Raw genomic sequence first — 18,877 nt, forward strand, 5'->3', positions numbered from 1 at the left:
GATCATGAAAAACAATCAGACGTCTCACACCACATTGTAACCACCAGTAACAACAATTTGAAAGCAGCAGTTGTCAAGGTAAAAGAAGAAAACACAAAAAAACGAGCCAGTGTATTCCTATAAGTGGTCCTAAACTGGACCGTTTGGTGTAAAATCTTTGTTAAATCACATTTGGATCAGTGTGGCTGGATCAGACCGGTTTGGGAGATTAAGGATAGAGATGGGACTGTACTAACAAGTGAGAAACATTTTGAGTTGAGGAAAGGGGTACTTTGAGGAGCTGATGAATGAATAAAATGAGAGGAAGAGGAGATTTGATGGAGTAAAGACAGTGAATGAGGAAATGCAGAAGATATGGAGGGCAGCTATGAAGAGTGGAAAAGTGGTTGGTCCATAGGATGTACCTGTGGATGTATGGAGAGATTTAGGAAAGTGTGGTTAACTAGATTGTTCAACACAATTTCAAAAAGTTTAGTGGTGGAGAAGAAGTTTAGTGGTACAGATGAAACAAACAAACAAACAAAAAAGGATATGCCTAAAGCTGTAGTAACTACTGATGCATTAAGTTCTTCACCCATCCCATGAAAATATGGGCAAGAATTGTTGAAACTAGCTTAAGAGAGAAGCTGCCAATAAACAAACAGCAACATGGATTCATGGGAAAAAAGAATGAACCTACTGCTGTTTGTTTGGAGAACTGCATTGTGTCTTTGGGATCTTAAGAAAGCATGTGATAGCTTGACAAAAGAGGAACGTGTGGTAGTATATGAGGAAGTCGACAAAAGAATGTCAGTGAATGTCAGTGCCATGCAGTACATATATAAAGACACTGCGACTGTAGTAGGTGTGCGGTTGTGCTACAGTTACATTGTTGCTACCAGTAGGGTCAAGCTGGCAGTTACAATTAATCTGTTACAGTATTTATTATTTATCACTGCTTTCAGTGTAATATTTATAGATTAATTATCAATTTCAATGAATGAATTCAGAACTTACACATATAAACAAAGCATTTACAACAATATTGTAATGTATTTTCTTTAATTAAATTAATATGTGTAGTATTCTCAGTCACATATTTTTCTCTTCAGGTGATCCAGATATGTAATGTAACAATACAAAGAGTTTAACATGCTCGACTTAAATCAATGACCGACTTAACTCTATTTGTACAGCCGTTCAAATTTAATAATTAAATCCTATTTAATATTTAATAGAAAATAATGCAAATCCCAAGACAACAAAACGCTGTTGCAAATCTTGACATCAACAGCAGACTGCTGGAGTTTGACAGTCAGTGATTTTGTGAAAATGGCTCAGCATCATAGACTGATTAGATGTTATTTGATTCATTCATATTGTGGAGGCAATTTTTCTGAATTAATGTCAACATTCTTTAAACTCGGGATACGCTATGCAATTTTGGGGAAAGCATCACAGTGATGCCTTTGGTTGCGACTTTAAAACAGTCAGGCATCTAAATATGCAATCATTTTTTACTGCAATAATCATCTGTCTTACCTTTGAGGAAGACAAAATTAGATTCTTTTTCCTGTACTGATAGACTGCCCCCTACTGTTCATTAAAAATAATGCAGTTTTCAGACACTCCAGGCTCAGAAGCTATGCCCATCTTGCAAATGCATTTATAATCAACCCTTAAATGTGATATAATGTCAGTGTTTGTGAAGCTACACGGAAAACACTAACGAAACAAACAAAGAGATCTGTTCTTGTGCTTTGAAAGTTGTACCTAAACATACATTTTTTTCACAGAAAGTTCAAATTGCAAAGAAAAAAAATGTAAATGGACTGTGATTAAATTGGGGTGTATTTTATAACACAAAATCATTCAGTGTGTAATGAAAAAAAATTCATTTCATAACATATAACTATTAAGGGTAGTAAGGATACTTTTAAGTCACTTATAATATCTTTACTTTATTTTTTTTAAATTTTTTTTAACTTACCTTAAAAATGCATCAGAGCGCTGCACACAAGAAATAAAAAAACACAAAGCAAAACAAAACAAAAAAACTCTGTAATAACATATCTGCAATAAAGTTAAAAAAAGGCGAGATTTTAATTTTCCCTTTGTTTTTTTAAATCGTTATATGTAGATTTAGTTTATAGAGTATTTGAAAATGTTGGATCAGAGGTTTTTCTTCTGTAATAGATCAGCCCCAAAGACAAAATTAATGCTCCCAAGAGCAAAGCACAAAGTCCTCCAGTTAGAAAACTCCTGTCGGACTGTTTCAAGGAAGAATCTGCAACAAAACACAAGGACACATATTCATAATGATTGATAATGCAGAGCTTATATATATAAAAAAGAACACTATCAATGTGTAGAATGATTGAATTTATCAACAGCATTTTGATTAAAATGATCTTGTCTGTCCTCACCCCAGTAAGAACTCTTGGGCTCCTTTAGGCTAATATGCTCTACCGTACAGGTGACTCTGTCCTTTGGGATAGGTGTGTACTCCAGATAAGAGTGAACCTGATAGGTCCAGTCTCCATCTGTCATCACTTCACTTATGGTCACACCCTCAGTCACTTCCTGTCCATTCAGGTACCAAGTCACAAGGATGTGTTTGGGGTAGAAGTCATAAACGCTGCACACGAGTATTGTGTCATGGCTGGAAGTGTGGTCTCCCTCCTGGAGAGTCATGCTGGGCGCAGCTGAAATCAGGAGGTCAACAGCTTTAATTATGAAATTCATCCTTCTGTAAACCAGTGATTCTTACAATGTTGCAATGTGATGCCTAGTTTGATTTAATTTAAAATTGCCATGAAACAATTAAATCTAAACCAATAGTCTTTGAAAATGCACTTAATTCTTTTTTTAAATGCAAAAAAAGAAAAATTGAACATTTTTATCAGGTACTTGAAATAAAGGTATTAAGGGAGAATCACAGCCAAGCAAATCACAAAGTACTAATGGAAGTGTTTAGTTTTAGGCTCGTGCTATCATTTATAGTCCTGTTCATGGTTTGGGGTGTTGCTCTTCAGTTGAAATGTTAGAGTATAATTGCTGTACTACTGTTACAATAATGATTGTAAAATAGGAGGGTTATTACACCCATATTTGTTGTGCTGCTTTAAGATGATAAACTACATAAATGGATCCTTGCACTGTAATTTGGGATCATTTGTTTGGTAATTTAGCCCTTTTACATACAGGAAGGAGTAATATGTTTACTTCCTATAATAAAGAAAAGGTCATTTCAAAAAAGGAAAGTTTAAGATTGTTCAAGTGTTTTGGTTTAGTGCTTTATCATAGTAATTCCTGTCATTAAACACTGTAACACATTGCATGATTTTTTCTTTTACATATTTGGAAGAAAATGTTTGTATTCTATATATATAATATTCCCTGTACTGATAGCAACGCATGCATCTAGTATTTGAACATTCACCCATGTTTTCCACAGTTATGTTGAATATTGCATCAACATTATTGACACATATCAGCTGTTTCTCCACTTTTCTCTGCAGAATGTCAGCGCTGTCTTCATTAAACCGAGATGCTGTGATTAATCCAGCCGGAGTGAGGCCCGTCCACTTGCCGACTGTGCTGTTGTACTGCATCGTAAACTCTTTGTTAAAATACCAGTCGATCAGATACTCCACTTCCTCCCGATCTCTGGAGTGCACAGCACACCAAAAATCAGCAAACATGAAGTAGCCGTCTCCATTAATGGAGCAATCTAAAAAGGAAAAGAAAAGGTTAATCAAAAATTGACACCGATTTGTCTTTCTGTGACCTAATTGCACTTTCAAGAAGTTCAACCCTCAGCAAAGCTTCCAGCCAAAAGAGTGCTTCCTCACATTTAGAAAAGATAAGGCCTCCTTTCACATCAGGGAGCTTGTGCAGCTGTGCTCTTGGAAAGCAGATTCAAAAGTTGCTTTTCACTCATATGCTCAGGTATTGTCCCACTGGGTTAGACAAGTAAGTCCAGGTCACACTCTGTTCAGTGTAATATTTTCATCAATCAGATTTAGATTTTTTTGCCAGTATAAAAGGAACTAAAGCTTGCTCTCTGGTAATGAATGAGTTTTGAATTTGCAGGCGGAGTCACTTGATCATTTTGAAAATGTTCACATTGAAACTTCTTTTGTGTAAACATCGTGACGGTATCTGTTTCTTCATTTTATGAATTCCTGTAGATAAGAACAGGAAAGCCCGTCAATCAGCCCCTGACTTTGCCACAGACAACACAAAGTGTCAGATCTGGCCTTCTGTGTGGCTTTGCAAAATGTGTGAGCTGCGGAGACAGCTTCTTTTTAATAGTAATGATACTACTACTACTACTACTACTACTACTACTACTACTACTAATAATAATAATAATAATAATAATACATTTTATTTAAAAGCACCTTTCAAGAAACCTAAGGACACTTAACAATAGAATAAAACACATAGAACAATGACAAAACGAAGAACAATAAAAAAATAAATAAAATTAAACACAAGATCAAATAAACAATAAGTTCACAGTGAATGTGCAGATATGAACAGATTTTTGGGTTCTCTCCCACATTTTAAATCTCAATTCAGGTTTTGAGTTGAGATTTAAAACGGGGGAGAGAACCAATGTTTTTTATATGTGGGGGTAGAAAGTTCCACAGGCAGAGCAGCTGAAAGCTCTGCTTCGCATAGCCCTGAAATACATAAAGAAGGCAAAGCCAGCTAGATAGCAGAAGAAGACTGAAGTGAGTGGGCAGAAGAGGTAGTGCTTAACAGGTCAGGAAGGAAGGGAGGAGGAAGGTTATGAAGGGCCTTGAAGGAGAGCAGGAGAAGCTTGTACACTATTAGGAATTTTACAGGGAGCCAATGAAGTTCCTGAAGGATAGGGATGATGTGCTGGTAGGAGGGGATTCTGACAGCAGAGTTTTGAACCAGTTGAAGCTTATGGAGGGATTTTAGGGGGAGACCATGCAAGAGAGAATTACAATAGTCAAGGCGGGAGGTAACGAGACTATAGACAAGAATGGACGCAGACTGGGTGGAAAGAGAAGGACGTAATTGGTTAATGTTGCGTAGAGGAAAATAGACAGAACATGTGAGGTCACTGATGTGAATGTAGCATTAGCTAAATCAATCTGAAACACTATAAGTGGTAAACCTGAAACTAAAGTTTTTCAAACTGCCTTTTGACAACATTACTGAAGAAAACACTGCAAACTAATGAGACTTCATGTAAAAATCTTGTGGCCAGTGTATAAAAGTTGACGTATTTACTTAGACTAGAGTCAATTCGATTTGGATTTAGATTGTTTCAGTTCCCCAAATTCAAACATCTAAATGGGGAGCGTGAACTGAGCAGAAACACTGTCTTGTGCTGGTGTTACGAATCGTGATAACAACGTTTGTGATCACAGAGCCACATGACTGAAATTTATAGTCTGCGTCCATTCAAATAAATCCACTGTGTGAACGTAAAAGACGTATGACACAAAGCACAGCATGTACACCAGCACTGTGTAAACACTGGACTTTGTGGTCATATTAAGGTTCGCATATAAAGTGCAGTACAGTCATAACCTTGTACTATATACTATACCCCGTAGTATATAGTAACTTTTGAAAATGTACCTTACAGAAGGTGCTTCATGTAAATAGCAAAAATACTCACCAACTACAAATAAAGAGAAGAAACACAGAAGCAAGTACTTGAAGCGGTTCATGCTGAAACCAGAATGAGGCACCCCTGTTGCTGGTTTTTAAACCAACTGCTGTGGCGTTTGCGAACGACTGTTTTCTTTCAGATACACTTACACTTTCAGTTCACTCTGAACCTGGTGCCGTTTCATTATCTATTATTCCAGGCATTTTTCCTTAAAATCTGTTTATACACCGATGATTTGCAACAGTAAAAGCGTTTTAAAAAACTTTCACAAATGAAACAACCTACTGAGGAAAATAAATGTAAACAACCCTTTTGCAAAATGTCTTTGTATTAATTTTTTTTCCATTTTTACCTGCTATAAACTGTAACGTTGTGTTTAGACACTCACAAGGATTCTTTGTTGACCTCAAACAGTCACTGACTCATGATCATAAACTCATAATGAACAAGTGAAAAAAAAATCCAGATCATGAAAAACAGGCTGACTTCTCACAGCAGCTGTAATTAACACTAACAAGAATGTGAAAGCCACAGCTGTCAAGCTGAAAGAAAGACTGGTTCCTCTTTTTCTCTCTCAAACTACACAGAAATGGTGAAAAGATCTTGGCCTCAGCTGTGTATGTGTAGTCACTTATAGTTTGACTCTTCTTTCTTTACTTCAGTTTTCAGCATTTCTTTCGCACTATGCATACTGATGTCACACACATTATCAACCAACACTAAAGAGAAAAGAGGATAAATTGGCAGAAGCGTGTAAATGTGGACTTTCAAATGTGGTTGAAAAAAGCCTCTGATACCTTCATTAGTTTGTTCCATCTTTGTCTAAATACTGTGTTGCTTTAAATTGAGTAAATAATTCAACAAATCATTTGAATTTGTCTCATTGTGAAAGATATTTTCTCCTTTTCATGCATTGATGCAGTGTTATTTTAACTGAAAGGAAGGTTTGTGTGTAAGCAATAATTTACTGTTGTACCATGTGTGAAACAAAATAAAATGAAATGAAATTTAAGACATTTTCAGGAGTCATTTCATAAACTAGAATAACTTTTTATGTTTGAGTATTCTGTGGTCTGATGACAGGATATTAAAGATCCTTGGATTTCGGTTGTCTTGGTTTAATAAAACAATTATGTCATATAAGTCAGGTTGAGCATTTTTGCCATTTTCTGACACTGCGTGGATTGGGCATGCCCAGTCTCTTTTCCTCCTTCTTGCTCTTACCAGTGGGAAGAAGTGTGTCGGTGAGTGCAGGAGTCTCGCCTCCTCTTGGCTCCTGCAACATCCTCGGGTAAGCTGCCACGCCTGTCGCTCATCTTCTCACTAGCACTGTGGATTTAAGGACTGGCTTTCCAACAGATTGTTGTCATTCCTGTATTGATAATTAACCTGAGTTCAACTCATGTTTAACTTCTGTTGGTACTCCAGTTTCCCGTCTCTGGTAGTTTCTAGAATGTATTGCTGGTGATGTATGAGATGTATGGATTTAGGGAAAAGGAAAATCTAAAGAAAACTACATTCTGTAGAAAAATTAAGGATGCTTACCTGCAAAGATGGGTAGTAATGAGTTAAAAGTAACGTGTTACTGTAATCCGATTACCTTTTTCAATAACGAGTAAAGTAAGAGATTACTATTGCAAAAAAGTAATCAGATTAATGTTACTTTCCCATAAGCACGCTGCATTACTGCATTACAAAACCGTGATTTTGTTTGTGAGAGTGTCTTATGGCACTCGTGTGTGTCGTGACGTTGGTGAGAGCAAGGGACACGTGTAGATCAGCAATGGATAATATGGAGTACGGGAGAGAGTGCGACCATGCGGCGTTTAAAGCTTGGAAGTACTAACATTACTTTGAGTTTGATTCCATAAAAAGTGACAAAAACTTCAAATCTGAGCAAGCACCTAGCACGCTGCCACGAGTATGTGAAATTCACAGAAAAACCCCCCCGATCCCCCCACTGACATGACTATTGTGGCTACCACATCCAATTCCACTGGGCAAACCTCCAACGGCCCCACTCCTGCTAAACAGGTGAAAATAGATTTAAGAGCGACAGGACTCAGTGCCGCTGAATCTTTGATTTTATTTATTTTTTACTGTTTTTTACTTGTATCTATTTGAAAGAGTGAGTGTAAACACAAAAAAGTATTTTATATGCTGGAATATGCAGAAAATAGGTTTAAATGTTAAACAAATTTCTTCAAATCAAAGACTGTTGCATACAATTTAATTTTTGCTTGATGCAATGAGCATAAAGTTAAAAGATTAAAACTAATAAAACAAGTTTTAAAAAGAGACTTTTTCATTTGATTACATTTTATATGATGGATTGTGCAGAAAAAATAGAATTGTGCTGAAAGGTTTATTGCTTTATTAAGTATTCAGGTTGTGTATCATGTTTTTTAAAAGTAACTAAGTAATAAAGTAACTAATTACCTTTTTTCAAGTAACTTGACCAACACTGCTTACCTGCTACTTAACTGCTTTTCTTAGCTGGAACTTTACCTGTAAGTTAAAGACTCCTCACTATCTAAGATACCTTCCCAGTCTTCACCAAGCAAGTGGATTGAAGTAGGATTTTTTTCCAAATGAATTACTCGTCACTTGGAAAAACAAGGACATGGATCTGTAGGATTCTCTTATTTCTTATTTTTCTCCTCTTACAGTTTTTGAGATATCATGGAGTGTTCACCTTTAGATATTCGCTGCCACTATACTAACCTCCTGCTGTTTTCATCCCCAATAGAAGATTCATCCCCATAAAAAGTAAAATAAAAGTTCCCTCAATATCTACCTGCTCCGAGGTACATGTCTGGTTAGTCTCTGTATTGGATCTCTGCTTGAGCAGAGCAAAAACAAATGCTGCAAATGAATTCTGCAGTCTTTCGATACAATAACAGGTCTATAGGTCTACAAATGAAATTCATACTCACTGAAAACAGAGATATTGATCTATTGGAAAACAATGAGAGTGTAAATCTGTGATATGAGGTAGTGACTTTATTTAGGCTCACTGTTCTGAAGAAATGACTCTTTTTATTAGTTATGCAAGCCTCTTTTTATCCATTGACTAAAACCAGTGATTCTCTTAAAATGTGCAACTCCTATTTAAGGCCACCAGATGTCACTGCTGACCTTTCAAACAGTGAGACCAACTTTTTATTTAGCTCATGGTTTTGGCTCTCTCTTTTGCGCTTTATGCATCAGGGCTCAGTTTTTGCATTCTGACTTTGACTAAGAAGCCCTTCATCTCAGTATACACATCTCACACGTTTTAGTGAATCCTAAAAATAACAAGGAGCATAATGCTTCCTCAGTGCAAAGGTTTGGCTTACTTCAGCTGTTTAAAACTGTACTCTTTTTGTATATATAGAATACTAAACTTGCAGTATATTAAAATATATACTGCTTTAAGTTCAGTTCTATATATACTAGAGCTAAAATATATACTTCTTGAATGTGGGTATGCTGATTGCCTGTCTAGTGTAAAGCTCTGTTTTGATGATACAAAGTTCACCAAACTCTAGAGTACAAGAACAGTTATCAGAAACTACTCCATAAACCATCAAGAGATTGGACATGGCACAATTAAGAAAGCAGATCAGCATTTAATGCAGTTTCATATGAGTCCTTAAAATAGTTGCAACCTTATAATCTATTGATGCTTGTTCTTTATCTGTCCACTGTCATATGCAGGCTTTTGGTTTGTGTTCATTAATATTTTCCACTTTTGAATTCTAGACCAATGAGTCATTGGTGGAGCGCATTATTTTGACTCATCCACATCAGGTTTTCAAATTTACATTAAAAAAAAAAATTAGATTTCACATTACTAATGCAATGTCCTTATATGGTTCTAATATATGTCATTATATGGACCAAATATTCATTATGTGCACCAAATATTCACTGCAGACACCAAATCAGAGCACTTAGATCGTCCAATCACATGCTCCTAGCACAACCTAGGTCTCGAATGAAGTCGAGAGGTGACCGGGCCTTTGCAACCGTGGCACCTAGACTCTGGAATAACCTCCCTGTTCATATTTGTACTGCCGAGTCTATCCAGTCTTTTAAATCACGTCTTAAAACTTATCTTTTTACTTTGGCTTTTGATTCTAAGTTGGCTGTTCTAGCTTGTTGTGTTGTTACCTATTGTTTGTTGTCCTGTTTTATTGTTTGTTTTAACTGTCTCATGCTTTTACTGACTGTGAAGCACTATGGTCAACATTGTTGTTTTAATATGTGCTATATAAATACATTTTGATTTGATTTGATTTGATTTGAAATCTATTTCCAATACTTCATTACAAAGACATGCTGACTGTTAGTAAATTATTTGTTTTTACTAACTTTTGGGAGTTTGCATGTTCTCCCTGTGTCTGTGTGGGTTCTCTCCGGGTACTCCAGGCTTCCTCCCGTAGTACAAAGACACGCAGTTAGTGGGATTAGGTTAACTGGAAATTTCTAAGATGAAAATTAAACAATATAAAAAAATCATGGTGATTTTTCTGATTGTGAGTTTGAATGAACTTATCATTCAAAGTCATGAACTTATAAGACAGCTAAAATCACAAAGTGGGAGATTTCTAATCAAACAAATCACCTTTTTGTCATCACTGCAACTAAATTTACAGTACTGCAACAATCATCTCTTTTACCTTTTGAGAAGGCAAAATGTTTTTTTTTCTCCTTTCTGCAATTACAGACTCTGCCGGCCTTATACCAGAACAAAAGAAATACAGTGGGAAATCATATTTGCTAACAGAATTTGTAACAAGACAGCTAAAGGTTAAGCTCAGTGAGCGGCCGCTTGACCGTGCAGTATTGTGTTGTCTAAAAAAGTAAGAAGAAGTGGAGAAGTAATGGAGGGAGACAGCGCAGGAGCCACATGCAACCATCTGCACTAACACAGTTAGTATTACACAGCCTGATTCTGAAAGGAGACACCAAAAATAAGCAGCATCAGCTCTTGGCATCCACCACACCATCAAGGAGGAAAGATTCAAAGCCTAACAGCGGAAAGAAAATGCAACAATTAAATGACCCTAATAGCAGTTTACTATAAAATCAAAATAAATATTAAAGTATGTAAGGACAACATTTAATTTTTGAAATGGTGATGTAATATCAAAATATCAAAACTGACTTGAGGCTTAATAGACAGCCATTCACACACCATCTGAGTGGAGACTACAAAGAACTGAAAGAGACGCAGATAATAAATACACAGGAGGGAATTGTGGGCAGTGTGAACACACCTGGGAACACAGCTGAACAAAATCTAACTGACAAAACAGGGGAAACAAAACTGAACGTGATTCACACAAGACGAGGAACTGTCAAAATAAAATAGGAAGTGACTAAACTTGACACAGAGATGGGAAAGAGGGGGAGACAAAAGGATAAAACACGGATAATTATGGGGACAGGAAGGGATACATTGTGCAAGACAGTGATGAGACTGGGACAGACTGGACAGGGAAAAGAGGAACTAACATAATCAAACAATAACCAAGAAGTAGAAATAACAAAGTTTAAAGGGACTCAAGAACTTTAACATAAGTATCTCATATTTCCAAAGAAATAAATCAGAAGTCCAGGACAGGGTCAAAATACTGGGTCAGACACCCAGGACCACGACACATACAGCTTCAAATGCTTCAGGAGAAATGTAATAAGAATTAAAAGTAATTATTACCTTTGTATTTCACTTTACAGGTCACTGTGGGTCTACCAAGGCACAAAATCTTCACATTTTGATTGCTTTGGAATAATTTGAACATTATACCAAGATATAGACCTAACTTTCCAGTCACTTCCACTATTAATGACTTCTCGCACTATGTGTCCCACTTTGCTAAGCCATCCAGTGGGCTGAAGTCAACCCTGTAGCTGCTTGATTCTGGTCTGAGGCCAGTATGCTTGACACCCTCACTACAAATTCATAGAAGTAATACAAAGTCACACAGGGGGCATTACAGAAGGCCTTTTCTCTATACCTGGAAATGACCGTTTAATTTGAATATTTTTTCCAAAGTTTTCTCTGTTGTCACTCATTACTGCACCTTTGACAAATAGCGTTTTCTCAACAAAGACCCCCAGTGCTATCAGGTGTGTGGCTTTACGTCAGTGCACTTGGTACTTTAACCTCCTCTGATGCAGCTGCTGTTTGCTGTAGAGTTCGACTCACGCACTGAACAGTTCAGACCGAGCCTGAATGACACATTTCAGTCTGTTTTCTATTGGCTGCTGTCACTCTGGTGACGCTCTGACACTCTGATCAAAAACACCTTTGACACATGCCACCCAACAGATCCTTTTAGAAATTTTAACTTGCAAAGGTCTTTCTTGCGTTTTACAAAGTATTTATTATGTATTTTTTTTGTAGTCTCTTTGGTGAAAAGACAGAAAAGACATTTTGTTGATCACCAGAAATATACAAACATCATTCCCAGCAATCAATGGGAAGGTCGTTCTACCTGGTACCTGATTTCAGCTAAATACTTCTGATATCTGTACTGCAGGACGAGTAGTAATACTATGTAAATGTGTCTTTTTGTAAGCTATGTTTATTAGGAAAACTCACCTTTTTCACTTGGTCTTTGCAGTTTTTGTTCATTTTCTCTTTTTAGCTCATTTGCTATTCCTGCAGTAATGCTGCAGTGTCCAGCCATCAGAAGGTAATTTATTTGATCTTTAAGTCACTGGTCTTTTCAACTGATTAGCTGTCTGTAGCTCATAAACCCATCCTGCCTTATCTGGACCTTATTTCTTTACAGATAAAACTATTCAATCACTTTCATTCTCTCACCACTCAGTGACATATATTAGCTCTAGATATGCTATAGGATTTGGCAGTACAGAGTTAAACCAGCCAGCCATCTGCTTTCTAACCCTTTGTCTTATTCGGGGTTGCAAGCAGGTTGGAGGCCTCTCAGTTGTCTTCAGTCTACTGCAGGGCTAGAGTTAAAAACTGGGAAATTTATTTATTTATTTATTTTTTTGCTTTGTTAGTGTAGATCTTTGCTAATAGAAGAAAAGCACCTAAATAACCTGCAGTCTCTCATTTTGGTAGAACACATGGCAAATGTGAGCAGGATCTCTGATATGAGGTGTTGACTGTCTTCACCAGTTAGCATGCTGCCAACCACACCACAGGCAAAACTGGAGATAACATATCTGTTTGTGCCAATTTAACACAACCCTGTTAGTGAATGTTTCCATGATATATACACTGTATACGCTTGTTGCATAGATGATGACATAATAGCTCAAAGACATTGATGTCTGCACTCGTAAACAACCCAGCCACCTCATGCTGATAGTGGCACAAAACATTTGAGGTTTTGAAGAAATTTTCCACAATCACAGCCTTTTCATCCTTTCCACCTTAGTTTTGTTGCTGGCTTTTAATTTGAGCAAAAACAGAAACCGGGTACTGTAAAGTGAAACAGTGATCTGCTGAACATGCATTTATTACGCAAGGTGAGGAAATGAGTTGGAAAAATAAAGGTCTCTTATTTATTTAAAACATTGTACAGGCACTGGTCAGAGACACACAGAGACCTCTGAAAAATAACAGTGTCAGCTGTTCACCAAGTCGCTGTTATTGATGAATACAGTCGGTGCAGCACTATCAGTGTTTTTGTCCCAGAAAGCTCATAAACAGACTGCTTCTCTCTCTCTCTCTCTCTTTCTCTCTCTCTCTCTCTATCTATCTATCTATCTATCTATCTATCTATCTATCTATATATATATATATATATATATATATATACATATATATATTTATATGTATATAACACTACAAAGGTATTGCACTCACATTGGTCACTTAAACCTACCATGGTTGTCACTGTATAAGCCAGTGGTGAATTGTGACAGTCTATAAATGTCAGTGCAGCACCACTCGTAGCTATTAAATGCTGGAAACCTAGACCAGCCAGATACAGAGGGGTTTTTTTTTCTTTCATAATGAAGGGATTAATCATCTTGAGCCAAGCTGTTAATGGTAAAGTTTACCTCGATGTGTTGGAAGCAGCTAGTCACGAATCATAAATGGCTGTTGCCTGAAGCTTTTCTCATCTCACTGTGGCAGTTTCCATTGATGATATTCCACTCTGCAGTATTTAAAATTAATCTGTCTAAAAATTTGAGTATTTATATACATATATCGGTTAATTAGACTTGTTTGACTAATGTGTTCAATGAAGTGCTTCATAATCAGTGAGAAACAAATAGCAGTTTTTATGACTATTTTGACAGTAAAGGTATCCCTGTATCTATAGTAACATTCAACATCAGGAGATAAAAGCTTTAGAAAGCTTTGCCCTCTTAGGTAGGCTGGGATCTGTAGTGTATTAAAGGACATCTTCAGTTTACACTAAACTATTGTTTATTGTATTGAGAATTTTTCCTCAAAGATAAATTCTGAGGTCACATTTGCCCCAAGAGCTGGGACCTTCCCCTCAAGAAAAAATAATTCTGGATACTGTTTGAAATAGAATGAAGATTTAAATCTTATATTTAAAAATTATTTGACAGACTAAATAGTTAAGGAAAGCACTGCAATGGGTTCAGGAAGACATGTGAAGACCACATGTCTTCACATGTCTCCCGAGCAGCTTGTCACTATGCCCTAAAATGCAAGTTAAGTCTACCATGCAAAGAAAAATACATATATAGACACGATCCAGCAAAGCTGCCATCTACTCTGGGTCTGAGCTCAGTCCGAATGGACTTGGAAAAGGGTAAAATTATTCTGAGCAATCAAAATCTGAAGTTATTTTTGACACCATGTCCTCTGAGCTAATGAGGTGAGGGCTCATCAAGCTTGTTACCAGCACACAGTTGAAAAGCCAGCATCTGTGATGATATGGAAGTGTATTAGTACAGGTGGTATGGGTAACTTCCACATCTGTGGAGGTCCCATTAATACAAAATTATATAGAGAGATATTTTGAAGCAATAACTGCTTTAAAAAATCCAGATGACATATTTTTCTGTAAAGGTGAGCTTTTAGCAAGACAAAGCCAAACTCTACACAGACAACACCATAGCTTTGAAATAAAAGATGCCAAACTTGCAGGCCTGCAGCAGTACCTATCACCCACTGCAAGCATCTGGCACTTTCCATGAAAAAAACATGGAGAAGGAGCCAAATATATACAAGGGACCTGGAAAACATTTAGCCCCAAACCCAAATCACTTCAAATGAACGATCAGGTTCCTCATTGATTTCTTGATGTGTAAATGAACTAGTTTTTGCTCCCGTTGCAAGGTAACAACTTATCATCCTAAAAAGTGATGTGTCAGTCATCTGTTCACATACAAAAGATAAGATGCATGAATGTTTGTTTGCATTATGTTAAAGCAGCATTAAATGATTTTCTTGACCTCTTAGAGCGTGTAGCACAAGCTGAAAGCAGCTCTGACGCATTATCATTTTTTAAAGTTCGCAGCATGAACATGTTAACAAATACTCAGGAGACACATATTGTGCAGTAGAGTTGTGTTTAATTATTTCAAAATGTAGTTTTGTTAAGATCTGACAATATTAGCTTCCATTCACTTACATCCTGTTGCTGCAGTTTTGTTCAGATTCCATTCGGTTTGAGCTGTGCTGATAATATGAGCATCATTAAAGTTTAGCGGGCAGGTTGAAGATCCTCTGGGTATTTATGTTTTATGTCAGCTGACAGTTCATTGAATAACTGAACATATTGTTCATGAAACACTTGAGCTGCAGGTGTTACACAACTTTAAGGGCCATTGTCGAGGAGTTTCCTTTTTATTACAGCTTCTTGTCTCCAGCCTTCAGTCTGACCCCGTGTGAGGTTACTCCTGTTACTCCTGTTTCTATATAACTGCTCAAGTCAGATTCAGGAGTGATCAGTTGTATTAACATTTGTCCAATTGGCTCTACAAACCATGTTCAGGAAAATATCCCCCCTTAATTGCAACACTATCATGCATTCAGTTATATTTAGAGACAATATCTACACTAAAAGTAGCACTCCACTCCTATCAGTACTACAACAGGTACTAAGTTTAGCTACAATTTCTATAACCACTACTACTTGCCTTTTCCTATCAACGATGATGGTACTCCTTCTGTAGGAGTAAAGTAGGTTAATACTAGTGCTACTACCAGTACAAGTACAATTATATTTGCTTTACTAGTTTAACAAATTGTTGCAATAATTTTTCACAGGACTCTATAGGGTCTGTAGAGCTAATCAAATGTGCTTGATTAACTGATCAAGGTCAGATGGTGCAATGCTTAATGGTCAAACTGCAAAAAACCCAAGAGCTACACCTCAAACCTTACAGGTCACGTTAACGTTCATAATATTACAAATTAACAAATATTAAACAAATACATATTGTTTAAATGTATTACCAATCTGCAGTTTGCAAAGGTTCTGGAACAATATCTTTTGGATCAAAGTGGAGAGGTTTGGACATAATGCACAGCTGCAAAAATAATAGCATATTAGCGTATCACCACCAGCATCTGTCAGTATGGTGGTGAAAGGGTGAAGATTGGGACAAGATCTGTTGCCATACTACATAGGAATCATAGCCCTTGTGGTCATTGAGTCAACCATGAACTCCACTACACGCCAAAGTATTGAAGAAAATCAAATCTGAGACCATCTGTCCAACAGCTAATGTTTAAGGAAGACAACAATCCGAAGAAGACCAGCAAATCTAAAACACAAAGCTGTGTCAGGACCTTAAAAGAGCCGTGCAAAAATGAATGCCCACTAACTTCAGAACTCAGTGATGTGAGAGACTGCTAAGGTCATGAAGAAAATTATTACTTCCAATCATTGGTGCTAAAGGTGGTTTTACAAGCTTTAGACTCATAGGCTGTTATTAATTATTCACAGGATTAGACTCCTATGAGACTGCACACTTATACAAGCTGAATCTGTGTACACTGCAAACAATCCAAGCCAGTCTAATTGTCACTGTTATTAAGCTTGTCCCTGTACTGTGACCAGGCTATATCATTGCCTACCAACTGCTACCCTTTTGAACTGTAGCACAGTTACTGTAGAGCCTTCTGGTGCTTTTTGTTAGTCAATCTAATACAGATGCAGACATTTCAGAAATGTTGTTTTTCTACTTCAGGCTAAAATTTTGTTATAATTCATAGACTATATTAAGTTAAAGTAAAAATGCGATATTTTTCCAAATCTCACCCCTGGCTGGCAATGAGGATAATGAGACCTGTTGTACAAAGTTGTCCTACGTGCCATTGAGTCATTTTAACATCATTCATTTTGGATTCAGAATAATCAAGCTGAGTGAAACTCTACTTTCTGTCAGTGTTTAACTACATATTTAATCTGAGATGTCTTTAAATAATATAAAGAAGTGCAATTTTAACAGTAGATCTCAGTTTATGTTTGACACCCCTGCCTTACAGGAAAGGAACTGTGCAAATCAGTGCAAAATGGTTCTGAGTAATAACATTTACAAACAAATCTATACTGATGGGAGTGGTCTTTTGCAGGACAATAGTGCCCTCATCCATAGGGAATGAGGGCTCACTGAAATTTGATTTGGAGAAATCAGTTCCAGAAACTGTACTTGTAGTGGACCTTTGCTGATACTTTCCCACATCCCTTAATTTGAATGGGACCTATCATTTCCAAATTTATATGTTTATGCTGTTTTGTATAATTTACTGCAGCCCCTCAGATCATCCTCTGTTTGAAACAAGCTGCTATAGTTCCTCATCATTTGAAATTTCTGCCACATGTATAAGTAATAAGTAAAAGTAAAAGTATATCAATGATTTTTCTTTAATTTGTGATCCGTCCATTTTGCATTGTTTACCACACTTTAATGAAATATTAGAAAACCTTAGCTGAAAAATTACTAATGGACTAGAATATTCAATACTTTAAAAATATATATTATTATTATTAACAAAACAAAGCTTCTCCCATATCCCACATGTTACACAGTCACAGTTGCTTTTTAGAGATTTCATAATTTTTCAGATTTGTTCCCTTCCTTCACAAATAATGACCTTTGACCTTTGAATAATTTAATTTAATTTGCATTCATTTGTGCAACTCTGGTTTTGATCATATGTTTTCAAACCTCTTTTTGTTACTAAAACGCAAAAGTAAACTCAACTTGAAAAAGAGGTTGCATTAAAATGCAGTTTATTCCTAAAGACATGCAGCATACCAGCGTATTAAGCAGCAGAATGAAGCAAACCCTCCAGCTCATGGAGAGCTGCCATTCTGTCATGTGGCAATTGGACAGTCATTAAAATTATGCTGAAACATATGCCTTTATTACTTCTTTAACTGTTGCTACAACTTTTACAAATGCCTTGAGCTTATCTCCAACATGCGCTTTTACCTCTTATCGTTAAGTGTCGCTGACTTTATTCAGCAGTGCCTCTGAACTGCGCACATGCGCATGTTCCAGTGACCCATCATTGATCCCACAAAGGCGAGCCTTCGCCTGACAGCCAATAAAAAGGAGGCCAGCCAAGGAGCCCACGTCACACACAGTTCTGGCAACACTGAACCCTGAACTTACATCATCGAGTAAAGTAGGCCGAAGTTCAACTGCTGCAATCGTCACAGGAGGTTACCACACTGGCAGAGGCAGCCTGAATCAGACAGTATATCAATTGGATTTGCTTTGCTGCTTCACGGCAAAAGTTTATTTTACACTACAAAATTCTGAAAACTATGTGAACATATATTACTGTTTATTTCAGAATTTTAAGTTTGAAATTTTGTGCAATTGTCTCAGCCCTCTTTTTGATTGGATGGCAAGAGACTGTTATCATTCTAAATAAAATGTGTACTTGTCCAGGCGGTCTCCCCTTGGGGTTTCCCTCCAAAAATATGTGTTACTCAGAGAGAGAGACAGATAGAGAGACAGCCACAGCAGTGAAAGCATAGCTACCTACCTCTCTTTCATATCTGAACCAGCTATCAGCGATCAGCGGCAGAGGGAACCGGTTATTCAAAGACGACATCACGTCCTGCTACTGATTAATGATTCACCAGCAACCTGTTACACACTGTGTTTTTCACATCTACAGGGAACAACAGGTTCACCCAGCTAACGCAAGGGCCAAGCCCCCCCCCACCCCTCCTCCCTGACACACCTCCTCACCCTCTCCCTCCCCCATTCTAACCAACCCCCTCCCTCCCACCCTTGTCTTGCGAGACACCCCAGGGTATATAAAGG

General features: G+C 37.1%; 1 protein-coding gene across 2 annotated transcripts; it reads right to left on the minus strand.

The window, feature by feature from the left end:
* Nucleotides 1-1,064: 1,064 nt before the first annotated feature.
* Nucleotides 1,065-18,665, minus strand: LOC116317135 (boLa class II histocompatibility antigen, DQB*0101 beta chain-like). 2 transcript variants are annotated; one of them, XM_039611993.1, is made up of 4 exons: nucleotides 18,594-18,665; nucleotides 3,422-3,712; nucleotides 2,406-2,684; nucleotides 1,065-2,266 (listed from the first exon to the last, which is right to left on the minus strand). In XM_039611993.1, the coding sequence occupies exons 2-4, from the start codon at nucleotides 3,681-3,683 to the stop codon at nucleotides 2,127-2,129; spliced, it is 681 nt and encodes a 226-aa protein (XP_039467927.1). In that variant the 5' UTR covers nucleotides 3,684-3,712; nucleotides 18,594-18,665; the 3' UTR covers nucleotides 1,065-2,126. The 2 variants fall into 2 exon arrangements, with proteins under 2 accessions (XP_039467927.1, XP_039467926.1); XM_039611992.1 differs by lacking the exon at nucleotides 18,594-18,665 and adding an exon at nucleotides 5,645-5,727.
* Nucleotides 18,666-18,877: the final 212 nt, after the last annotated feature.

This window comes from Oreochromis aureus, linkage group 5, assembly GCF_013358895.1.
Source record: "Oreochromis aureus strain Israel breed Guangdong linkage group 5, ZZ_aureus, whole genome shotgun sequence".
Lineage (NCBI taxonomy): Eukaryota > Metazoa > Chordata > Actinopteri > Cichliformes > Cichlidae > Oreochromis > Oreochromis aureus.